General features: G+C 38.5%; 1 protein-coding gene across 1 annotated transcript in view; it reads right to left on the bottom strand.

The window, feature by feature from the left end:
* Positions 1–2787: 2787 nt before the first annotated feature.
* SIRT1 (sirtuin 1) overlaps positions 2788–21015 on the bottom strand; it is an 18351-nt gene continuing 123 nt past the window's right edge. The window contains 9 exon segments of the mRNA XM_009894019.1: positions 2788–3291; positions 4240–4800; positions 6151–6301; positions 6303–6338; positions 10364–10443; positions 13779–13926; positions 16699–16851; positions 18160–18401; positions 19810–19957. Of these exon segments, the coding sequence (XP_009892321.1) occupies positions 2969–3291; positions 4240–4800; positions 6151–6301; positions 6303–6338; positions 10364–10443; positions 13779–13926; positions 16699–16851; positions 18160–18401; positions 19810–19957 (1842 nt within the window). The 3' untranslated portion in view covers positions 2788–2968.

Genomic DNA, 21015 nt, shown 5'->3' on the forward strand with positions numbered 1-21015 from the left:
CTCTTCCATGCTTCCAGACAAATTTCATATAAGATGCTGAATACTTAGGGATAGCAAAGAGCTGTGATAGCACGTTTCCTCATCCTCATAGTTTGCCTTACGATTGTTTCACAAAATACTTAAAGATGACCTGTTTGCTACAGGGAAAGGGTAGTGTGTGAAATGGACGAATAAGGTGACGCATTGTAGTTTGGGGTTCCTCTTCTGTTCAGAAAATATTGGCAAACATACGAGAGAACAAAAAGCAGAACTTCTTCATGTAGGTGTAGAAAAAGGTGCAGCTGTTTTGTTTTATTCCAGAGGAAAAATGCTTTCAAGTCCTTCCAGAGTAATAAGCAATTGATAGGGAAACATAAACTGTGTAAAAAATTCTTAGTATTTCTAATACTTTATTTCATGTCTCAAGTGTGTGACTCTTGGAAACAATCTTTTTTTGCCTAATACAAATGTGACGTTTATTTGAGGGATGGTGGTTCAGAAGTACAGTGGAACCGTCAAAACAGTCAGGTATTACTTAGTGGAAAACCAGTTAACTGGGCCCTGTCCCTCGAGGGCCCACAGGAGCGGATCTCTGCAGTATTGGGGGGGTGAGCACAGCTGCAGCCCTGGGAAGCCACAGGGCAAACCAAGGACTCTCTGCAGTTGGGCTTCATCTGCAGCTGTGCCAGGCAGGTGAGAACGCCCCTCAGGGGAAACACAGGCTTTACCTGCCGGCATTACCTGCGTGAAGACAACACACAGATGAAATACTTGTGTATGTGATGCCAAAATGTGCCCCAAACTCCTGTGGGCTGCAGGTTCCTTACAGGCAGCTGCTTCTGGACGTGGAAGCAGTAAGTGCCAAATGTCAAAGGAGCTTTGGGCTGGGTAGAGGAAGGGCAGCAGGGCTGTGAGGTGCTGGCACACCAGCAGAAATAAACACTCTTGTTTAGCAGCTATATATCTAAAGTTAACATAGGGTTTGAAAGGAGGAAAGTAGTTTTCTGAGGGACACCGCTGCAGTGTGGTTTAGGAAGTCAATTTACGAAAGACAGTGCAGACTAGTTTCAGTCAGGCTTTTTTTTTTTTTTCAAGGGGGCAGATTGGAAAAAAGCAATTTACTACATAACGCCCCACATTAGCTAGGGTATACCTTGACTTTATAGGGCATCTTTTGTTAAGCTTTTAAGATCTAACTAGAAATTAAGAGAAACCAGAAATCAAATTACAATTTTAATAGACTTTAGAACAGAGTGTACAAGTATAAAACACTGGTTTTGTATTTCAAAAGTTGCAGGAAGATAGCCAGTCAGTAAACAGTCTTCTACAAAACATATGCCAGTAGATTACATAAAAGACACTATATACAATATAAAAGAGCAGAAAACAATCCTCACTGTAAAAATAATTTAAAACAAAGTATTTCAATTTAAAATATCTCCTATAGCACAAACTAATACATTGTGACATGCAAGTGAAAACTAAACATATTGCATTCTTTAGTGTAGCCAAATAAGAGCTGTATTAAATTTGGACAATGAGACAACATGCCAACATTTTCTGATGAATGCAGGAGGCTGTTCTTAAATATTTATTAACTGATGTATCTTACGTTCAAAGAACAGCTACTATACATCTTTCAAAATGTAATAAATAGTAAAGCAAAGTATATGAATAATCTACACCGTAGAGTTCATTTGGGCCAATGTTGAAAAAGTGGTTTATAGAAAAATGCTGTTTCACTTACTACTGCACTGTGCAATTTTACAAAATAGTTCTAAAGCCTTGGAAACAATCTGCACTTGAAAATTCGCAACATCCAGTTTTAAGGCAGCCTAGCGCTTGACTATACATCGTAATAATTTGAGTAGCCGCTTTACTTTTAATATGCAAGGTGGAGCTGGCAGGTGGAAGACTAGTTTCCCAACCCCAGACATGACCTCAAAACGGTGTGCTTCCAGGTTAGGTTCCTAATCTGTGTTTTAGCCGCTCAGCAGTGTAAGCAGGCGCTCTCGGTATTCGAGTTAGTTTCTCCTGGTTCTGTTGCATCAGTAAGTATAAAGGAAGAGCTTATTTTTCTTTGCGCCTTCTCGCATGCTGGCAGAAACACTATTCTGAACTCAGCCGAGCTTCCACATTAGAGCTTTGGCAATTCATCAAATGCTATTTGTAATGCAAGCTGCGCTATAGTTGACTTTTGTATACAACGTGAAAAACTTCTACCGGGGGGGATCCATTTTGTTTAAAATGCCAGTACTATAATTGCTAAGGAGCCAATGTCAACGCCGCTTCGTGTCCACAGGAAGTATTAAACTCAGTAACCTAAGCATTTTCACAGCACTTCTTGATCAGTCTAAAAAAACATAGGATTTCTCAAGTGCTCGCTGTCTTGTTTCCATTTAACTATCTACTCACATTTAAGTATGTCTCAAACATACTAAATAACTGTTAAAGCAAAAAATTAGCTGCCACAGTAGGTCTTAGAAAATGCCAGTGTTTAATGACAGACTAGGCGAGAATGAAAGGTTTAGCAGAAGCGTAAGAAGGTTTTAAATAAACCAAACTGTTACAAAGCAAGAGGTGTGAAAATACCATTCTTTGGTCTAAATTAGCTGTTCCCTTTATATTAGTTTAACATTCCAATGGCTTTTTCAAAACTGTTTAAAAATAATATAAGCTGAAATTCATTAAGCAAAAATATGTATTATATACATGGATGCCTGATCAGACAGATGAACTTAAAAGTGAACATAGTGACACTTGTTTAGATATTCCTAGTACCTTAAAAAAAAATGAGTTAGTGTTGAGTGCGCAGTAATAGAATTTTATTGAAAAAGGTAAAAAACTAAGCATGAAAATCTGTTTTAGTTGTTTATAAACACTACATCCTTATGGTTTTGTTGCTCTAAATTCAGACGTAAACATTCATTCTGACATGCCAAAGCTCCTAATGCTGGTGGAAAGTTCCTGTAACCAGTCAGTGATCACTTTACAACTTGTTGCTTGGATGATCAGTCCCTGCAGCTTCATTTGTATACGCTGATTCATCAGCCGCCGATTCATCTTGTTCAACTCCATCTTCCGCAAATCCAGGTTCCTCTTCCCTTTCTGGAGCATCCTCGTCTTCTATGCCATTGTAAAACTCTTCGATCTCACTCTCATCCTCCACATCTAAGCTCTGACTACGACATGAACCACTTTCGCTACTGCTCCCGCAAGAGCTAGAAGATATGATATCGTCTTCAGAATCTGAGTATACCTCAGCACCATGGAAAATATAGCGATTCGGTGGCAAAAATAGATACTGAGTACCTGAAACAGAATTTCAAAAGTCAATAAAAGGCTAAAATAAATTATTCGTAAAAGATCTTGCAGACTTCTGGTTAGAAGGTACCTGCATATATGTATTTTCAACAGTGAAACTTAACTGACAAATCAGATTACATTAGAAACACATTTATTTCAATGTATCATTAGGAACAGCACATAACAAATGCTTCACGGGGAAACTCAACGTTCCTTTTCCCCCCTCCCTTTGACACAAAAGAACATTTAAACTTCAACATGTAGCAGCTTTTTTCATTGATACATGAATCCACAGCTAGATTTCCGTTGCTTGTAACAGAACCGGAACCCACTGCACAGAGTAGTTGACAAAGTTTAAAAACAGCCTTTGCTTTAGAAAGTCATGATTTAATACCTGTTTCTTCATGCAATACTGATTTTCTAGTGTGATAATTCATGACATCAGTTAAGAGACTACATACTGGAAGGCTTCCTTGGAGCGGCTAAAGTTTCCTTCAAAATGTGCCTAGCCCCAGCTGTGAGATTGGCTTTTCAACTCCTATCATGGCTTCATCTTTCAGTTCTACAAGATGGCTGCCATACCAAATTCGGACCTAGTGTGACCAGCTGCTTCACACCTGAGGAGCAAACTGATTTTTTGCTGAAAATGCATTTGAAAATGTTAGAAACTGATTTATTTTTCGATACTTCCCTTCAACCTCCTAAACTTTGGTCTTTTTAGTGAGTACGTAATCACTGATTATAAAACCTATTATGAATTATGAAAAGTTTTCTTATAGGCTTCTCCGAAAGAAATAAACAATACAATGATGAGTTATGTAGATGCTCGTCTGAACAAAAATAACCACCTAAACCCACTGAGTCCCTCAAGGGTAACTTATGTATTGCTTTAAAGTAAGTCTTGAATAAACATCTGGCAAAAAGCGCAAAATACTGAAATGACTTAACACTTACCATCCAGCCTTTTGCTAATCTGTTCTTTTGCAGATCTGTTTACCCAGCACTTCTTCACTATTTCAGTTTTTTCTTTATTGTCTCCATTGTTAGATCCATTTTCCTTCATTGTTTCAGAGTCCATTAGTTCACTAGTAGGATTTTCAGGGTTTTCTGATGATGTTTGTGTGTCCTGAAGCTTTTCTTCTGTGCAGCTCCCTTTAGTTTCTGAGGCAGGATTACAGTTTTCTACCTTACATTCAGCTGGCGGTTCTGAGGACACCACCAAAGTATCTGGGGGAGTCATTCTTTCTGGTGAACTAGAGCCTTCTGAAATGTTTAAAGGGGTAGGCGGTAGCTCAGATGAGTGCATTTCGAGCTCCTTGTGCGTTCGTGGAGGCTTTTCTGTTATTTCTGAAAGTTTTACTGAGTTGTAGCAAAGTTTTGTATATTCGCTACCTAGCCTTTGACATAATTCATTAATAATAACGTCACAGTCTCCAAGAAGCTCCACGTCAAAGTGTAGATGAGGCAAAGGTTCCCTATTAATTAAGATCTGAGGCACTTCATGGGGGATGGAACCTATAGACAGAAAAGAGAATTTAAAGGTAGTCACTTTAGTTTTACTTTCAGCAGAGGTCTACTTAGAAAGTTTGATTCCTCAGACTTCTCTTCATACATTCATTTGCAACAAGACCAGGAAGAAGATAAGCAAATCTCAAATTTAACAACAGCAGTTTGAGGAGCTAAGCCTACTGTAGCCTATCTAGACTTTTTCCCCCCCTTTTTTCCAGTAAAAAGTGTTCCTCCCTCACCGAGAAACAGATGGACAGAAATACTGACTACAGCAACGTTTGGTCAAGTGTTAAAAAGTACTATAATCTCTTGGAAGAACTGTGTTGATTTTGTACATTCATTTTAGGTATTTACGTGCACATGAAGAATATACCACTGATAAATGATATCCCATTAATTTGGTCAAAATATTTCTAGGTACAGTCTACACTGTACAGGGTCGCTCAACCCATTTCTGACATGTAGGCTTCCAAACCCCCCCAGTTTGGTAACCTCGCATTGAGCCATCAGATAACCAACTCCTGAAATCCAGTTCTAGGACCTAGAAAGAGCAATGGTTTCTGTAGTGGATCCTAACTTTCCAGTCCTCCTGCATTTCCCATCAACCTAAACACGAGGCTCTGCCTCTTCTGTGGGGAAGAGGATGTTATTACAAAGGCCATGGGCACGGTACTGTTCCCCATTAACAGCAGATGCTAAACATAAGTCCTTCTCACGCTTACAGGTGAAGAGATTTTCTTTAGTACCAGTAAGTCTTGCACTCAGTAGGCAAATAAATCACCTGTCATGGTATTTTCTCAGCCTTCCTGGAGAGCATTTTTCTGTCACATATATTAGCAGAGATGTTTTTCCATATCACTTTTAAAAGCTAAGGGTCCAGATGGTGATACACTATATAATGTGCACTGTGTATCATTTAGTGTTAAGTACCGACTTTAAAATGAGCTACAACTCTGGCACCTGATGTACTTAATCTGTTTTTTTGATCCTACATTTATGTTTTTAAAGATGATTCCTTTCTAGATCTTTCAAGTAACTCTGAGAGCACATTGCAAGCAGGGAGAGAAATGAAGTGAATCTCAGAACAAAGTCATTCAAGTTTTAGGAGAGTTTTTCAGATTATCACTTCATTACCTTGAGATCTGTCTGGACTGTAGAAAAAGCACTTAGAATTTGCTACTTTCTTTATTTTGCATTTCAGCTTTACATAGGCAATCAGTTTTCATCTTAGAAAACTGGATGCTTAATCTAGTTTCTTCACTGAATCAAACCAAAAGTATTTCTTGGAGCTCTTAACGGAATTTCACTTCTGATCCAGATTTTTGGAAGAAAATATTACCAGAGATAGTCACTTACTTGGAATCAATGCTACTGGTCTTACTTTCAGTGAAGACCCAATGACAATAAGGAGATCAACTTCATTTTTGTCATACTTCATGGCACGATGGAACTGCTCAGGTAAGTTCTCTCCAAAGAACACTATGTCTGGCTTCATGATAGCGAGCGGAAACATCAGGTGGACATCTGGGACATCTAGGTACAACCTGCATTAGAACAGCTTCTATTACTACAATTCAAGGCTGTGCCCCTGAAAACCTCAGATTTTAGCAATTCAAAGTGACTTATTTTGGCAAAAGACAAGGACGTTTCAGTGATATTTCCTCATTTCATTTTTCTGCAGATATGCAGACAAGTACATTTTTCACTCTAGCCTGCAGCAACGGCACACAGAAATAAAACTACAGCAAGAATAAAGAGGAAGTCCTCTTAAGTCAAAAGGGAGAAGCCACACAGATCTACACCACAGTTCTTATCTGACAACTAGGCCCCAGTCCAGAAGTCATGCTCAGCACCAATGGGTAATTACGTCCTATTCGATGGGAATATATTTTTCTTGGTCTAATCAGAGCAAAAACTTAAGATTTCGCTGTCAGTTTCGGTGATCTGATATAAACCCCTTCCTAACCAGAGTATATTGTACAGCTTTACCTCTCTACTTTCTCCTCTTCTCCAAAAGGGTATGTGTGTTATACACATAAAGCCACATGGCACTGTTGCAGGTGGCTGGCAAAAAGCATACAGGACAAGAACAGAAGAAAGAACTTTTGTTTGGTCTCCATTTTAAACTCTTCCAATTCCTCCAAAAACAGAGCAGCATCCCTGTTCGCTAAAAAAAGTGGACAAGAATTACATGTGTGGAGAAGTAGGCTCCCTTTCCTCCTGAAACCAGAGTATTTTCTGATCTTTGGGACCTCTTTCAACTCTTTCCTATCTTAAGACTTTTTTCAGAGCGAAGGAAAGGAGGTGAGTGATGCATGTACAGACAATACTTCAGCTACTACTGAGCAATGTCTCTTTCAAATAGTTCAGTTCTTCTCAGCTGCAGTGTTAAAATATGATACCCTAGAATAAATCCAAGGAGCTAAATGTAGCTGCAATCCTATAGCAGTCATCACAAGCGAATCAGTGCTGCGTAAAGAGATGTATATTACCTATTTCAATAGGAAAATATATGAAAAATGACATTTAAATGCATAACAACTCCCTCTTGTACACAGAGTACATGCAGAAAAAATAATACAGAACTTAGAAAGTTTCAATCAAAGAACTAGTTTATGGATGCCTGCACTCCGACAAAAGACAATGCTTTCCATATGAGAAAACATCACAAGTAAAAGGCCTCCTCTAGTGTCAAAGGACCATTCCCCAAAGTCTTTGAACATAGAATCCAATCCTTCTTTGAAGAAAACCTTGTGGGAGGGATGCATAAGAAACAATATGGCACAAGAACCAGGAATTGGTAGGGAGGAAACCTTCACCACATACCCAAGCTAAAGAGTGTCTAGTAACCCCATGCTAAAGGGAAATCAACTTAAGAACTCCCCAAAGAGGAGCAGATGGGTAGAATGAATCTTGAACTTTTTCCTCGGATCTTTAGAGAGAGCTCGTAACACACAAACACTTTTGGTTGGAAGCTTAAGGAGGGAAAATGTTGGAAGCTAAAAGGAGGGAGAGAGGTTTGCTCTGTATTAGGAGGAAGATGAAATGAAGACCGCCAGCTTTTGATTTAAAGAGACCAAGTAATATTAACTCTGTTTCCAACAACTTGTGACTTAATGGATCTCTGCAGAGCAACTGATGTCCCTATCCACATCATTTGAGTCACTGTAATGGGCCCATAAATGCATTTCAACACTACACTACTCACCAGCTTCTCTGCTAATCCTCAGAAAGGTCGTCAGTAAGAGGGAGGATTTATTCCAAGAGCTGAAATTGATACCAAGAAGTTAAAGCTAGATAATTGGCCACTCAGTTGCCTAGGGTCCTCTTTCCCCCCAGAGGTAGCACTCCCCTGAAGCCCCACCACCTCTGCTGATGTATTTGTCCAATGACAGAGAAATAGAATTTATCATTGACTATTGATGTTATTTGTATATCAAAAACAAGATTAGTAGAGATTACGTTGGTTTAAGACTATCAATTGTTTCACTCAGAAGTTCCATCTGTGTGATTTATAACTGCTGCTGCTTCTCATCCAGAAGGATGGTTATGCACAGCAACCAAGAGAAAGAATCATGCTACAGGGAACTAGCACATTATCTTGGAAATGCCAAAGAATGAAGCGCAGCAACAAGAAATTGGTAATTTTCTAAACAGATAATCTCAAACAATTCTCAGTTTATAATACGTTGAAGGGAAATGGTGGCAGAAAGATGCTAGAAGGACTTACTTCCTTGTGAAGCCCTAACGACCATCAGGGGATGGACCAGACAAAGGAAAGGTAGTATTTTTAGGGAAAACTAAGGACCTGGGGCCATGTATAACTTAACTTTCAAATAGTGGAGGACAGCAGAAGCTAGAAACTGGACTATCTATTGGGACCCAGATGCCAAAACCATTTTTGTTAAGGGGAACTTGTTAGAAAGCAAAGCTGTTGAGAAGGACAGTGTTTTGTTTCGTAAGTACAGAAAAGGTTTCTTTTGATATCTAAGGAACCAAATTCTATATTCTAGAGAGGCAGTAGACGAAACTGCATAGCGCTGGTTTGGGAAATGCAGGCTACAGAATAAAGATAATGATGACAAATAGAACTTTTTTTTTTTTTTTTCAGGCATAAATGAGGACGGATATGTTTTCTTTCAATAGTGCTATTTCTTGTGTGAAATGGTATTTGGCAATAACCAGATATATTTTGCGTTATGAAAATAATTCAGTTTTACAGCTAGGGCCTGCCCTGGAAAGATATACCTGACAACAGTACTGTAAGATTAGGGCTGAGAATCAGAATGAGTGTAAAAAGCTCCTTCAGTCTCATGTTGGGAGTAAAAACCCTCTTTGTTCTCATTATTCAGAAGTATTGCTAGTCGTCTTCTCTCCACTTCCCCATGCTTCCATTAGTGACCACCAGCAGGGACAGGCCAACGGGGCAGAAGTTTGGTTCGGCTTATAAACATACAATGATTACAAAGTGTTAGGAGAAGGAGTCATGACCACTAACAATCAAACCAGAAAATTACAGAATGCTTAGGAGTGGTTGTTTAGAACGAAGAAAACCTAAACTCCAACCAGCTGGCTTTGAAGGTAAAGGAGCAGCAAACATCTGTAAGATAAAAAGTTCTCAAAAATAATACTCTTAATATGAAGGTAAACCAGATTTCAAATTCGATATTTCAGTCTTACAAAGTTTCAGGCTTATGAGATTGACATTTCTTAAAGCTTTAACATCTCTTCTGAAAGGCTTTCATTGAGTTCCATTTAAAATGTAAGACACGAACGATTTACATCCCTTCCATGTTTCTCATCTAAAGTTGCAACGGTGGACTCTAAGCATTTATCAAAAAACGTGAATCTCCAGAAAGAGAGTCCCCCTTCCATTTGTATAAACAAGATCTTTTTGATCCGAGAATCATCGTCTCTGTTCCTTCAAAAGAAGGGGAAGAAGAGCAAAGAGGTTCTTGCCAAGCCGGAGGCTCATCTGCTCTGACAGAGCAGAACCCACTCCTGCCTTGGCCCTGGGGTACTTCACGCCCAGATGTGGGGAGTTCAGAGTACAGAGCAGTTCAGAAGTCCTAGAAAGCACACATCTGACATCTCGTCTGATGCTCTTGCTTGTTCAGAGGCTGCTCTGTAGTTAGCAAGGTCTCCGTGCATCATCTACTGTTTAAACGTATCTGTAATGCAGGTAAATGCTCAAAGAGCAACCAATGTTGTAAATAGCTAAGAATGCTTTCTCAGTGTGACTGCGAGTTCAAATTAACATAGACCAGGTCTAAATCCAACTTTCTACTTACCATTTTAACCTCTACTTTTCTCAGAGGTGCCATTAAAAACGGACTCTTAACGCTTTGCTTCTGCTTTTTCCCATTACCTAATTTTTGCAGTATAGTATTTGAGTATACTTTTAAATACATGGGGAAATGCTAAGTACAGATAGGCACTTTTATGAAATACAAGCAAAGGTACGTAGCCTTTTAAAAGCAGATCTTTTAAGCAATCCAAGGGTGGTGGTTTGGGATTTTTTGGAGAGTTACTTATTAGAAAGCTGCAGTGAGTTAAAGTAAATTTTTACCTGATTGAAAATATCTCCTCGAACAACTTCACAATCAACTTTGTATTTACAGATCAGGCAGGAAGCTGTTGCAAAGGAACCTAAGGAGAAAAACCCATATGGTAGAAATAAGGATTTTCAGTCACTCGGATTTGGTCTTTTTGCCCAAGCTGTTTTGACACAAAGGCTGTTATGTTGCATTGCTACCAAAATTAGTTGTTAAGAAGTAATTTAAAATTAAGAGAAGATACTTGTAGCACTAAAAGTAGTTCTTCTAGATGTTAGTCGGGAGAAATCTTGTTTTAGGAGTAGGATATACCACATGCACGTCAACAAAAATTGTATTGTGTCCTCTCATTCCCCCAACCTGTGCAAGCGTGTACCAGGAGAAGAGAATAGAACCTTCCTTCTTCCTCTTCACACAACTAACAGTAGTACCAGCAGCTCTGCAAACAGCAGCAGCATGACATGAAGCCATGCGAACTCAAGAAACAGTAGGGCAAAATAACTAAGAAAATGCATTAGTAAAAACTTTGCTATAGGCAACTAAATAGCAGTACTGCCCCTTTCAGCAGAAGTGAGAAGTTACAGCTGTATTGTTTAAATTGAAATACTGCTCTGAACTTGGTACCCAGCTTAGCCAGTGTTTATTATTTGGCAAGACTGTGTTAAGTCGGTTGCTCCATCCAGCCACCTGGTAGCTCTAACTGGCCTGTTTCCGAAGCAGCTGAAGGTGATGCCCAAGTATCTGGTGTCTCTATTGGTCTAAATGGAAAGCTTATCAGGTGGCTAACACACACGTGAAAATACAGTGTGACGTCACTGTGGCAAACTAGAGTGGCCTTTGGTGCACCCACGTCCAGGAGAGAGAGAGGCCTTTGAGGCCTTTTATCTGTGGAAGGAATAATGCTAGAAGTTGACAGAATGCTGAAAAATAAAGTGAAAAAAATCGCAGGTTTTCTCCTGACCATGAAACAAGGCTTAAAAAAAATAATAATTTGGGGATCTTTTTGACCCTGCACTGAAATGTGCCACTCATACAGCAAAAGTCTGGAGTTCTTTAATTTCTAATGGTGATATGAGGGCAGTAGGAAAGCTCTGTGACTCAGTGATGTACAGAGGGGTACAAAACTCTCTCTTCAAAAGGAAACTTGTAGAAAGGTAACTGTTAAGATGTTGAAAGCTTTGCAGAAGCTAGGAACAGCTAAAATCCTCTGGTACCAAAACTTTATCTGGAGTATTGTTTTAAGCCACCCAAACCGAAGATATTCTCTGCTCATAACCTATGCACAGCAGCCAACCAACACTTACACGGCTATGTGAAGGGATTCTGGTGCTAAAAATCAAGTATGCTTTGGGGATATTCTGTCTGGGTAAGACAAAGAGTGGAAGCACAGAAAAACTCAGAGCAGACAGCAGATGAGTAACTGGCAGTTCAGGTCTGCTCATCACTGCTGGCGTGGAAAGTGCACAGCTTCTGAATGCTCAGCATTGCAACTCCCAGAACTTGAGGAGTTCCAAAGACTACCGGAAGTATGACAGTTATTATTTGCTCATTATAATTTGTTTATAGTAATAATTTAGGTGTTTATATGGTGCGTTAGGGACATGTCTGTCAGGCCAGCAGACCTAACCCTGTCTGAAGCATCTGTTGCTACCTACTTGCAACTCTATTATATGAGTTATTTTTCACCATCGAGAGGACTTGATCAAGAAGTTATGCTGCCCCATGCCTGAGTCGTGTGCCAGAGCCAGCAGGCCACTGCCTCTGATCATTCAGCTACAGCAATGGCAAGGAATAGGATCTAATTCCAGACCCGCTGGTTGACTGCAAAAGCCATTTTAAATTCAGAAAATGCATCCGAGGCACAGTAGTTTTTGCAGTAGCAACTTCACTGTAGGTCTGCAGCGTATACTGGGTTCAAAGGTTCATGTATCAACTCCCCAAATCATTACAAGGCTCCTTGTCATTTGGCATACTCATGATTAACTTGCTGTTGCCACAGCTAGACAATAAAAATAGAATAAATATAGCCTTGTGAACCCTTAGATAGCAGAATTTCAGTTTCTTTTTAGCCACTACCATTAGTCAGCTAGCATTTGTTAAAGAGCAGCAGAACTGTCCATCAGATAAAGCTTGATGTGCTCAACAACCTTTGCTAATTTCCAAAGGCCTCAAAATCTCAAAGTCCATAGCATGTGTTTAAAGAATGTTTTAAATTTACAATCAACTTATACAGGACATACACTAAAGATGGTCTGAATCTAATTACTGTAGTGTGCAACTGAAAAAATGGGAAGCTTCAATGTGGCAGTGATGTGCAAAAACATAACTATGTAAGGAGTTCATGATAAATACCTCATACAGAATGACAACCAAAACAAAATGCGTGACGCATCGAGTGCAAAAGTTAGAAGAGTCTTAGCTGCAAAGTAAGATTACTGATCAGAAAATTGTTTCTGGTTTACCTCAAATGAGGACAAAATGGAAACTAGCACCAGACTGGGGTTATTCGACAGGTAGGATTCTATTGTGGGCTGTCTGGGCACCACAACAGAACACCATATCGCTCTGTTGGAATAAAGAAAATGGACAAATCTGGCACCGAGCTAAGCTTTGCAGATAAGGAAACCAAGTGAATTTGGTCACTGGAAAAGGTGGAATTAGACAGACAGGTCTTACAAAGATGCCAACACTGCTTTTAAACAATTTATTTGCCAGAAGTCTACTAAATGATTTAAATGTGCACTTTAAGAACTCATTTTCTGCATCCTTTCTTTAAAAATGGATCCTTGGCCTTTTAGCTTGACATTTGCAACTCCTTGGTAATGGAAAGCATATCAAGCAACTAATTAAGAGATTCCACTTAATTTGGTATCATAATTACAGAATGTGTACGACGCTGAAGCTGTAACAAGATGATGTTCAGTTCAACTGAACAGCTGATTAATCCACAATATTTTATACGTGAGGTAAAGTCATTGAAGTGTCAGGGTATTTTAAGATTTCAATGGAATATATTCTAAATAAAGAATCGGCTAACAGCTAAACTCCATTTCATTGATAGTGAGAGGGACACAGGAAAAGACTGATTTCCATACTACGTTCTCATACGTGAATATAAAAAAGCAACAAATACATTTTAAAAGTGAAGGTTTAAGCTTGTGCAAACAGGGTGTGGATCTTCACTGACAGACAGAGACCACCATTTATCAAGCGTCGTTTCTGAAAGAAATTTCCACTTGAAACGCTTCTGATTTAAATACTTAAGCTACCTAAAAAAAAATTAATATTTTAAAAGCAGAATATTTGTTGCCAAGAGATACCGATTCAAGGAAAAAAAAAAATAATTCCAAAAGCAATTGCCTTGTCACATGCACCAGTGAAAATTATTCCTACGCATAAACTAAGAAAAGTGAAACTGAAAGCACTCACCATGACACTGTATTATCCTTTGGATTCCTGCAACCTGTTCCAACGTGTCTATGTTCTGAGTATAGTTGCGAAGTAGTTTTCCTTCTTTATCCATCAAAGCTATGAACTTGTGACAGAGCGATGGCTGGAACTGTCCTGGGTAGATTTCCTGGAGAATCCAGAAGTACGTTAGAAAGTGTAAATGAATACACAACGTCTTTGTTCCAACTGCAGCAATTCACACAGGGCTAAATATTGTCAATAATGATTACGTCAGCAGTTAATGTTGTCACTCCCTTTGCAGTTTGCCACTTCCCTCGGATCCAACTCTTCTTTTGACAGCTGAGCTTCTGATCGTGTCAGCATGACTTACCCCATGCAGAATGTGGTATTTTGTTCTTCACAGAGCATAACAGCAAGGTTTAGGTTTCTTTTGGTTTTGAGAATTATGAAATAGGAAAGCTTTTTTTCCTTTGTGAGTGTCAAGTAACCGCAATATTTTTTTTATTAGAAACATAGATGGTTTCACTGCAGTCAGACAAAATTTCATGAGGCATTTGGATTCTGGTATTTTGGTTTGGGATGAGCATTTTTTATTCGTCAGCATTATCAGCAGCCATTCCTAGAAGACGGGAGACCAGAAAGCAGACCAACATTGAATCTAGGGGGAAGACAGGTGGTGCTCAGACCAGCTTCGCCAATTTAGCCAGTTACAACAGTCATCAAATGAAAACCAAATGGCTTAGTAGAGCAATTCCACTGTGTCCGATAGATGCTTCGCCTTTCCATTAGAGCAAGGGAGAGGAGGCAGGGATATCTAAAGAGCATACGGTAAAAAATGTAGGCACTTCTGTAGAATGGTTTGCTGTTCGCTCAGACCGAACAAGGAGCCTGCCAAAAGGCAAAATTAAATGTAGGCCCCAGCTGAAAGCTTCAGATTAGGTACCTCCGTCCAGAGCTTATTAGCCCGGGTGGTACCTCTGGTTGCTGTGCAACAAGGAGGACAGCACCAGCATCACCACCACTCTGTTTCTCAGGAGCGCTTATTTAGGGGATGAACTTGAATTCCAGACCCTCTGCTCTCTGGTCACTCTCTCACTACTGAGGAGCAACTGGGCTGGGGTCTCACCTGGGAAAGTGAGGCCTTTTTACAGAAAAAGCACAAGGGTCACTGGCCAAAAGAAAGTCGGCAAGAAGGCTGCTGCCTGCCTTTACCAGTAGATACTGAAAGCTGAACCAGAAGTTCTAGCTCAAGAGTGAACTGTTAAATTAATCTTTGTGACAGCTCTGCCTTCATCTAGCACATAGCCGAACTACTAACGAACAAAAAAGACTTTTTGAAAGCATTTGTTTTTTCCCCCAAATATTTCACGTTATTCATAATACTGAAGCTACATGGATCTTTGGAGTTAAACTGCAGCAATGATCAATGATTGCTCATAGTGCTATTACCTACATTATGAAGAGCCTATTACGTGACTATAATCAGATATTCATGTGGTTCTAACAGCTTTTATGTCTTAGTCTGGAGAAGCAAGACATGTCCCACCACTGAGCTCTGCAAATTTATTTGGCCATTCCTTGCCCCTAGAATTAAAGGAACTTAAGATTTTACGGAATAAGAAATGAATATTCTAACCAAACTGATGGACAGAAAGGGAGAAGTAGGAGAAATTATCTTAGTACAAAAGTATCAGCCAAATTGGATTTTGTCTATGGTAAAACCTGAGTATAGACAGGCTTCAAGTAGGTTGGTATTTTTGATTTTTTTTTTTTGGTGGGGTTTTTGATTTTGTTTTGTTTTGGGTTTTTTTTAATTAAATATTAAAAAGCCAAGGAAGTGCATATACTAATGAGCATCAAAATATCTGGATAGGAGGCTTTCAGAGAAAGCTACGCAGGTGAAGAATGCATTGATTTTTCTTTGCCGACCTTTAAAACATAACAGAGGAGTAGTGTAAATTGTGAGTGAAGGGAAGAAAGAGCGAGCATAATTAGTAGTGATTGATTTTCACAAGGCATTACTCGTCCTGTGGTAATTCTTATAATATTTTGGGGTTGATTTCCCCCCCCCACCCCCACCCCCCCCCAAGGAAATTCCAGACTAAATGCAATTTTTTTTTGTTTCTACATACGTCTACAGCTTCTACAGTTCCTTCTCGTCTTGGAGATGTACTCCCTGCTTTTTAAATTAAACTGTTTAATATCACTAACATCTTTCCAAAAACTGCTGCATTCTCGTGTTTAAGCAAACACAGTCCCTGGAAAAAGGCTTTAATTCTCTAAGATGTACAGATCCTTGTCACAGCTATACCAAAACCTGAAACAAGAACAAACTTATTAGCGCATGAAACTGCTTTACTCCTCTTAACTGTAAATACAGGGATAAAATGTGAATGTATTGTATGACACTGAACAGCATGCCACAGCCTATCAAATTCAAATGGAGCATTCCACATCACTCATGTGCTGGCCAAAAATTTCTCATATTCTTTCGTTTTGCAGAGAAAGTAACAGCAGCTGAGGTTTGCTCAAATAACAAGCTTCTATTTATCCTCCCTGAAATTAGAGACGGCATCTAGAATGGTTGTGTATATAATGAACTTATAACAGGAACAGTAGAAATAAGCTTTTAAAAAAGAGAGAATATTGCTAAATATTTATAGTAAGGCTAATATGTGGTTGCATACAATGACTGAAGTAACACTGAGGGTGTAAAATTGATACATTGCAAAGACCTTCCCAAGGAGAGAGTTATTATGCCACTGAATGAGGGCTCTCATTCAAGTAAATTCAGTGTATAAACATATTTTTCTATCTTGTTTATGAGAAAAGAAAAAGATACTATTTTGTTAACAGAATAGTTTTATATCTGATTTATGCATTTTAATACTGTTACCTGTTTTTACTGACCAAGATAAGAACTGTTGGAAAAGCATACCTTTGCAAACTTAAAAAATGGCCTGGGATCCTTTCTGAAGTATTCTATATCAAACATTGCTTGAGGATCTGGAAGGTCTGGGAAGTCTACGGCAAGGCGTGCATAGATGCCATCTCTTGATCTAAAGTCAGGTATTCCACAAGACACAGACACCTGAAATATATTTTTGCAATCTGAAATAAGCAAAACTATGACAGACTTGCTATGATACAAACTATTTGGAAAACCACATTTCTGTACACTCAGAGATATTAAGAACAAAACCAGTCTGGGTTCTCTGTATTTATTTTTTTTTCCTTTTTTTTGGACCAATATGACAAATCCCAAATCACAAGCAGGAGAAACAGCACAGAAACAAAGTCTGACAACTAGGCAAAAAAACCCTTTAGTACAATCCATACAGGCAGTTATAGAACACCAGAACTCACTTTTACTACTGCAAGTTTTGTCAGAAGTGAACAAAAATTTAAGATAGTGTGGCATTGAATTTGATTAGTAGGTGTTCATTGATCTTCCAACTTAGGCTTAGACAAGGTGGTTGATTTTTATTTCTTTTTTACATGTTCTAATGCAGTAACAATAGATTCTTGCTTTTCATGAATAAATACCTTTTGATAAACAAAAATTATTTATCAAAGAATTGTAGTAGTCAATAAAGACTAAAACTTATTGTCTCAGGCTACCCCAAAACGGTATGGGAAGAGGAGGAGAAACCGGTGTATGACAGCAATTACAGAATGAGCAAGATTGGGCAAGAGAAGTAGCAGTGCTCTTCTGACAAGCTGATTTGAATTACTCATCTTTTCTGAATAGTGCCACACCCTCTGTGTATGAACAACAGAAGCAAAAAATGATCGACTTTAGTATCGTGATCTGGTACACGAGTATAAAGCTGTAAGTGTGCAACAGTTAAAACATATTCTTTAGTAAAACAGTGAGTAATTAATCTTATTACCATCATAGAGTGGCACATGTTAAAAGGAAAACTCAAGTCTACTGAAAGGTAATTAAACTCTCCTTCATAATGCTCCTCCCAACCTTTTTTTTTCTTTTTTGAGTCCTATTCTTCTAGTACCTCTAGCTCCATCAGGTATTTAAGAGAGCCACTGAGACTTTGTTTAAAAAATCATTACCTTTGCTTGAAGTGAAAAAATGACTAGGGTAGAAAATGTATTGGAACAGCTAGATGAGATCTTACTCCATAACTCTTTTGCATGGAAGCAACTGTTTAAGAGTTTAAATGTTTACAAATACTTTCTTATAAGAAGAGAGATCTTGTCATTTCCAGCTTAAGCTCCAGTCTTGCAGTGTGCATGGTTCTAGTGCCTCCTCTTCCCACCTAGCACAATTATTTGATTACGAATGTTGCGAGGGTCACACCATCTGTGTGCTGTAAAGCACTGGGTAAGTATTTAACCCACTGTCTATATATTCTCGTACTGTCATTGCAGCAATACATACCCCAGCTCCAGTCAAGACCATTATTTTTCTGCATTCTTGTAAAAGTCTCACAGCATCATCAATAGTATTGATATCTTTTCGTTTTTTTCTTTTTGGTGGTTCTGAAAGAATGTTTATAACAATTTGCCACAGTGTCATATCATCCAGTTCAGGTGGAGGGATTGTTTCTGGTAGCAGGTCTTTCAGAATTGTCCGTGGGTCTGTACCTAACATGAGATGCTGCTGAACAAAAGTGTAGGGACCTGAGAAAATTCAGAAACACAAATATTTAAAATTGAGTCGAGTATTTCAGATGATTATGATCATTTGTCCTTAATGCTTGCTACTACAACTTTATTAATCGAATGTAATGCTTGGTTCATCAAAACCACTGTATGTTTTGGTCTAAATTCTGAAGTGATAGTATAGATAGGGTTTTTACTTATTTATTACTATTTTATGTTAACCCATGAAGCATTTCATAGAAGGTTAGTCGAGGTAGAAATCCCAGTTCATAGCAGGCTTGATGGCTCTTAGATGTGAACAAAACTTTCGCAATGTATCTCCATTTTATGGCTTCATTTCTATTTTTCCAACATTTTGTAAGGTATTTCCAGCAATAAGCTAAAGAGACAACAAACACACATATACTTCCTAGTCATATTAAAAAACTCCACTCTAAAGAGACAAATAGGGCCCTCCAATGCATGCATTTTTGTTGTTCTTTTACTCATCTAACACTGATGATTTCAGACATGACCTCCTAAAGCCATCAAATCAATCTTTCCAGAAACACTTGAGATTAGAGCGGTAGAAAAAAAACCCAGGTAAATCTTAAGAAGCTAAACTGACTAAGATGACCCGAACAGCTATGACTATGGCTAGTTACAATACATATAAAGAAAACAATTGTCATACATATTCAACCAAAAGGTACCAACAGTGATTCTGTAACAAGGGATCAGCAAAGACAACGTCTGGGCAGATTTTAAGTGGACTATTGTGTTGTCATAAATTTTTTTTTCTTGCTGCGGCTCTTATCAATACCAGTAAAATGAACACTGTGGTATTATCATGCCTGTGTAAGACAAAAGACCTCAAATCCCAACCCCACTGCACCTTGGAAGCCCCTGTCCCACACAAGTCACCAGTGACTGTACTGGTTATCTTGCCTCTGTGTGAGGCGAGAACTTTCTACTGAGTTCCTAACTGCCATGCTTAACTTCTCTATTGCTAATATGCAATATATACGCAGACCAATAATTCCCAAACTGATCTAACACCTGGGACAGTGAACCCAAAGGACTGGCTAAAATCATACAAGATTCATCTTCTTGTTCCTTAAAGTACTAATGTAACTAAGTAAATAGGCTAGAAACATGCCATAAATCTGTTCAGTTTCGTGGGTCTGTGTGTATGCTTTTAATATGGATCATGGCAGGATATCTACACAAAAAAGACGGCGACAATTTTAATCAAAATACAGCAAGTTTAAACAGGTCCATTTTAAAACTCCTTAAATAACATACAGAATACAGCCAACAACTCTAAGCTGCTCAAAAGCAGTGATTTCCAATTTTTTTGCAACAGAAGAAATCACTTGAAGACTGGGAAGAATAAAGTAACTGTTCAAAGGCAAACAGCATCTAAGAACATTATATAGGCTTCTACCTATACGTGGTCTTGGGGTCCAATCACTAGAACTTGCATGTGAGGCTCTGTCATCTTCATCACTATCACAGGAGTGAAAGCCATTGGCTATGATTTCATCACTAAAAAGGAAGTTATCTGCAAGACAGCACAACAACGACGGGTTACACTTGAGCCAAATGGCACAAATAGATATTTAAATATATCATAAAACCTCAACTTGTATGCTTTTAAAAATAATTGCAATGAATTACAAATAGGCAGTTTCATCACTTAGACACAGAAAACTTCTACCTTTTTTTGAGTTTATAGATATGCTTTCGAGCCTTCAGTAGATTTGCTATCTTAATACTGGGTTTCAGCAGGCTGGATGTTGACCTTCCTGAAATTTTCATTCTATAAAGTGTTGGACATTAAGGTTTTGTGTACCTTAATAATAATCCAAATGTTTTAAAAGTATAATTAAAATGTCTTTCTCTTACAATTCTCACTGCATTCAGCTCACTGACAAACTGGATTAAATGAAAATGAGTCACCATTTATAGAATAATCTTTGACTGGGTTTTAAAAGCACAGCATTTTAAAAGAAACCCACCAATACACGCTTGGATGCAACTAAGTTACAGCATGTTGTTAGGCTGTTATCTTGTGGCTGAGCTGCGATAGGTGACCACTTACACACTTCTATGGTATCGGAGTTAGAACAGAAAATGTGCTACCTTGAACCACCTCCACTAAGTTTCTCTCACCCACTTTAACCTGCAGCTGAGCTTGGCTTAGAGTACCACATAGATACTCCAGCTCAGCTCGTGGCCTTCAGCCAGAGTAACTCAATCTAACTTCATCAGGTATCTAGATGAAGGAGTCCAAAGAAGAACGAGATATTTGTCTTACAGCACACAGTACTTAAGCTAACATTTAAGGGGAGATCTAAATTTTAACCTAAGCAGCTTATTAGAATGTAGAATAACTTAGAATAACTTTTGTTATTGGCTTTTTAATTAGAAATAGCCACAGCAACTGTAGCTTAATGTGTTGAAAATCTAAGACTATGTACAAAGGAGAACAAAGTTTCACTTGTGCCCTCTAAAGAAAAGAATCACTCTTAATAGTTTACAATCTCAATTTGAATAACCCCCTACAATATTTTAACTAGGTTACTTTGCTTTATTCTTTAATAAAGAACACCACCAAACACCATCATTTTTTATTCAGAGATTGTGTTGT

Source organism: Charadrius vociferus, unplaced genomic scaffold (assembly GCF_000708025.1).
Source record: "Charadrius vociferus isolate BGI_N301 unplaced genomic scaffold, ASM70802v2 scaffold611, whole genome shotgun sequence".
NCBI lineage: Eukaryota > Metazoa > Chordata > Aves > Charadriiformes > Charadriidae > Charadrius > Charadrius vociferus.